A 5,019-nucleotide genomic window follows, 5' to 3' on the forward strand; every position below is an offset into this window, starting at 1 on the left:
CTCCGTGTCTCTGTCTCTCCGTATCTGTCTCCATGTCTCTGTCTCTCCGTGTCTCAGTCTCTCTGTGTCTCTGTGTCTCCGTCTCTCTGTGTCTCCGTCTCTCTGTGTCTCTGTCTCTGTGTCTCTCTGTCTCCGTGTCTCTGTCTCTCCGTGTCTCTGTGTTTCTGTGTCTCTCTGTCTCTCTCTGTCTCTGTCTCTCCGTGTCTCTGTGTTTCTGTGTCTCTCTGTCTCTCTCTGTCTCTGTGTCTCCGTGTCTCTGTCTCTCCATGTCTCTCTGTCTCCGTGTCTCTCTGTCTCTGTGTCTCCACCTCTCTCTTCGGTTTTGAATCACTTTTTCTTTCTGTGTCTTCTCCCTGCTGAACAACAACAAGTCTGGGGATTCAGGGACATCACTGTGTGTGTGTGTGTGTGTGCGTGCGTGCGTGTGCATGTCCCAGGTCCCCATTCTAATAACACAGAGTCTCCCAGTGAGCAGTGGGGCAGCTGAGTACGCTCCCCTGGAACACCACAGGGATCTACGGATCAAATTCACACACATACACGCACACACACACACACACATACACACGGACACACACACACGCGCACACACACACCCTATTGCCAGTTCAGCCACATCCACACCTTTCCATAATTCAGTCAGAGCGAGACAGTGAGGCTCTCGGATTCACACAAACACAAAGATAACATTATTCACAGACAGACTGCTAAACACAGCTCATTCCACATTGTGCTCTAATACCAGCAGCAGGCAGTGAACACGTCTCCCACCATATTCTTTGCTTTGCATTAACTACCAGGAGCACAGCTTTTTTCATTAGTTTTGCTGTGAGGGCATAGATTTACATATTTTCTACTTTCTAGGTAGCTCCAACATGCAGCACCTGATGAGGAGCTGCACCGATGTCTTCATGCTGCTGTACTCAATAATATCATTGCACTATATATGTGTATAGAAACCAACACACAAGCAAAAGGACCCCCCCCATCCATCTTTCTATTCATCTGACCAGCGATTCACCCATCCAGCAGTGTTTAAATATTTACTAGAGCTAAAGGAAATGATGTTGCAAAACAGATGAGGGGAGAAAAGTGGGTGATTTAAACAAAACGAGGGGGAGAAAGAAGCATGGAGGGCAGACGCTGCAGTCTAGCACCCCCTGGAGGCTGAAGACGAATGTGACGATCAAGATGACTATCGGGGAACGAGGGAGGGAGCCAGAGCTGAAACAGAGCTGAACGACTGTTTAGAAACATCCACAAGAGGGAAATACAGTCTTCAGGATTCATGCGACTACCGTACATAATGTACATATTTGGATGGAGATGAAATACTGGAAATAACGCAGGCTAAAACCCAGTATAAGCTACGTTTGGTAGTTTTTAAGAATGTACATCTATTAGAGGAGCGAATGTAAGTCAGCCTTTTAACACAGATACAGTGATGCTAATTAGTGAGAAAAAAAGGAGCAAAGCAGGAAAAGAAAGAAAGAAAACTGAGAGAATGAGAAAGTCGTCTGTGAAGTCTGGGAGTAAAGGCAGAGAGAGATCCAGAAGGGCCTCACTGATCAGGGCCACAGCATTTTTTATTTACACACCCACAGACACACCAAAACATCTCTTATTTACCAGCTTACGTCTGCACTATTTATGGGGCGCTGGGGAGAGGCACAGAAGAGAGGAAGAGAGGAGAGGGGCTAAAATATGCATAGGGGCTGGTTCTTCTGGGACGGCGGCGGGGAGTCAGAGCGAGGGAGGAAGACGGGAAGGGAGAACGAAAAGATTTGAGTCTGTATGTGTCAGAGACAGAAGGATGTGAGCGATGGAGGAAGCTAGAACTTTGTATGCAAAGAGAGAGACGGAGAGAGGGGCTGAAGGAGTCAGAAGGGAGAGAGGATGATGCAGCGGCGTGTCCGTGCTGCAATTACCCTTGGGGTGCAACTGTGTGTGCACGTGTGTGCACGTGTGCGCAAACAGAGAGTGACATCATATGGCTCCTCAGAGGGGCTCAAAGAGGCCAAAGCCTTTGCTAGCCGGCCAACCAGCCTTCTTCATCCATCCATACCTCATTAAAACACGCACGCATACACACAAATGACATCTATTCCACTTACTCTCTCAGTTCCACGCGCGCACACACACAGCTAGCAGTGGCATTAACCTCCATGCTTGTAGCTCTCCATCTCCCCCAGTCAGCCTTTCTGTCTAGCCCACTTAGAGAGACCTCCCATGGGGCAGTGGAGCTGTGGCAGGTCAGGCTCGGGCTTTTCACACACACATACTCACACACACTTGGGTCAGGACCAAAGAGTAACAAGATGGATATAGCACCAGTGCAACAGCCAAAGAGGAGGAAGGAGAAGGAGCTGGGAAAAGCTCAGCGAAGGTGATGAAGCAGACACCTTCTATGATCCATGTTGGAGCTCGATATGAGGCGAAGTGATGAGGTGAGATTAAACAGGAAACGAGTCTGATCTGAACTAAAAACGGGCTAAAATATTCATTTTAAATACGAGCATTGTAACGCGTTCTTCTTCTTGTAACACCATGAAATTATGAGCAGGAAATGTTAAACACAAACATGTTCATGAGTTTAGCATGGAAGCGTCTGCCCGCGGCGCCTCCACACAACCAAACAACAATCGTGTCAATTCATCACTGTGAAGATCCTGTGACCTGGTCAGACGGCAGGAGAGAAATCATCTGGTATAAGAGTGTGTGTGTGTGTGTGTGCGTGTGCATGCAGAGAACGAGGGAGGTGTGTCGTGTGTGTGAGTGAGGCACGAGGAGTGTGTGAGTGTGTGTGTGTGTGTGTGCGTGTGCATGCAGAGAACGAGGGAGGTGTGTCGTGTGTTTGTGTGTTGTGTGTTGGTGTTTTTGTTGTTGTTTTGTTGTTGTTGTTTGGGTGTGGTTTTGGGTGTGTTGTGCAGAGAACGAGGGAGGTGTGTGCGGTGCCTGTGTGGACATTAACCGACAGGGTCCAGCAGTCACCCTGCTGTTAAATGGACTGGCCAGCCATATGCCCACCACCACTGGCCTTATATCATTGCCATTTTGTGTGTGTGTATGTGTGTGTATGTGTGTGCGTGCGCAGGGTAGCTGGGCCTTGCCCAAACTCAAATAATCATGATTACAAAATGTTTTCTTTTTGTTTTTATGTGGCTGACTCTCTCAGTTATCGATGAAGCCAGCACATCAACATAATACATATGTTACTGCTTTTTTGACCGATCAAACGTTAGCTGTGTCATTCTGAGGGGACGGCCAATAAAGATGTAATATATGAAACAGAGAAACAGGAAATAGCACCAAGCAGGCGTGTGATGGTGCTTCTGCAGGTTTTATGGAGACACACTGACCCACGAACAAAAATGAATTAAAACTGTAAATATTTAGTATTTTACGTGGGCTTAAATCCTGTGTACGTCTCACGTACAGATCCGTCGATGTCACGATGTTTCACCGCTAACAGTAGCCATGTTTGACTTCTCAGCTGCCAAAGGCTTCAAGAAATGGACGATGACAGGAAGGTTTACATCATCACAGACCTGGCCACAGCTGGTCCAGGACCCACTCTGGGGTGACTTATATCCACTCATCTCTTTCACACACACACTCAGTGCGTCTGGACCCTAAAAACACGAAGCATGCCAGAAGCCTGCCGGGCCTCATGAGGAAAGATGGAAAAAGAGGGACAGAAGAACAGGAACTATGTGAAAGAGGAGATGTGACAGGACATACTGAAGTTAGTGGATGTTGAGGAACACTGAAAAGCGTTTGCCTTGTTTCGGATATTTGCGGATTACACCTTCTTGTACAGTTGCACAAAGTTCATTCACTACAGTGTGCTGCAGCAACGTCTGCACTATTCTAATAATTTACCTGGAGCAGTACACAGATGGGAAAATTAGGTCAATGTCAACGCAGAGATAGAACGAGGGTGTCCTACCTGTAGTTCTGTCTGGAAAAAGAACTTCTGTGGACACTGGGAACAGTCGTAGATCTTGTCTTCCTGACCGTGGACAGCAAAAATGTGTTGCTGGAGCTTGTTGGCCTGCACAAACACTGAGAGAAGAAGAAACACAGAGCAGGTTACACAGTGTTTATTAGATGTGTGAATCGATTCTAGAGGCTTCCTCGGTTCTGTCTGACCGGGTGGGGGACGGAGCAGTCGGCCTGCACCTGAAGGATAGAGAGCAGTCCTCTGAGGACGCCAGCGCGCACATCCTGGACAGAGACGACAGACTAGAGTGAAAGACGTTGTCCCCTAATCATGGGATTTTTGGGGAGCCGTTTTGTGTAAGTGCTGACCTGACTGTCATGTATTTGGCTCCATCTGTTTTGCTTCTATTAAGGACGTCAAGGACAGCCCAGCCTCTCGCTGATGCCGAAGACACTCGCTGAGTTTGGCTGACGGTATAAAAAAGAGTCAGTGGAAGGACAAACTTCAAAGCTGTTGTAATATGTGCTCGTCTCTCTTCAGGTTGTTACATGATAAATGTACATGCTGCCCATCACCTGAGGCAGTTACTTCTGCACGACAGTAAACCTTGTTTGTTCGTGTTTTTGATTTTTCTGAAAGTCGACAGCGCCCCTTATAACCCCGTGTGCCTTATGTATGAACTCTGGTTGTGTTTACTGACCTCGAAACGATTTTATGTGCACGGCGCTCGAAAATCTGCCAAAAACTGTTTCAGTACGACTTTGCTAAGCTACGAAGCCGCACCGCTTGATGGATTGTGGGAGCGTTACGGCTATCGTAGGCGGAGCCTCGCGGAGTGATACGTACTGTGCTTCAACATAATGTTACCGTGTTGTGTGTGTATAACCTCTTTTTAAGTTTAGTGGATATTATACATGGTTATGCTGAGGATGTGTCGGCCAGTTTCCACTGGAAACGCCTTTTAGTTAAACTGTCAGCGAGGAATTTGCATTTGCACTGTTACATTTTTATATAACTTTAATGCAGATAAAAAACAGCTGCTTGTTTAAGTGAAAATACATTGATGGGGTTTTTTT

At 47.0% G+C, this 5,019-nt stretch overlaps 1 protein-coding gene across 2 annotated transcripts in view; it reads right to left on the reverse strand.

Moving 5' to 3' along the window:
• Nucleotides 1–5,019, reverse strand: part of znf423 (zinc finger protein 423) — a 135,351-nt gene that overhangs the window by 8,704 nt on the left and 121,628 nt on the right. For both annotated transcript variants that reach the window (XM_005945069.2, XM_005945070.2), the window contains one exon: nt 3,950–4,065. In XM_005945069.2, coding sequence (XP_005945131.1) covers nt 3,950–4,065 — 116 coding nt within the window. The remainder of the gene's footprint in view (nt 1–3,949; nt 4,066–5,019) is intronic.

Source organism: Haplochromis burtoni, unplaced genomic scaffold (genome assembly GCF_018398535.1).
Source record: "Haplochromis burtoni strain Fernald_Lab_line unplaced genomic scaffold, NCSU_Asbu1 Contig_433, whole genome shotgun sequence".
Lineage (NCBI taxonomy): Eukaryota > Metazoa > Chordata > Actinopteri > Cichliformes > Cichlidae > Haplochromis > Haplochromis burtoni.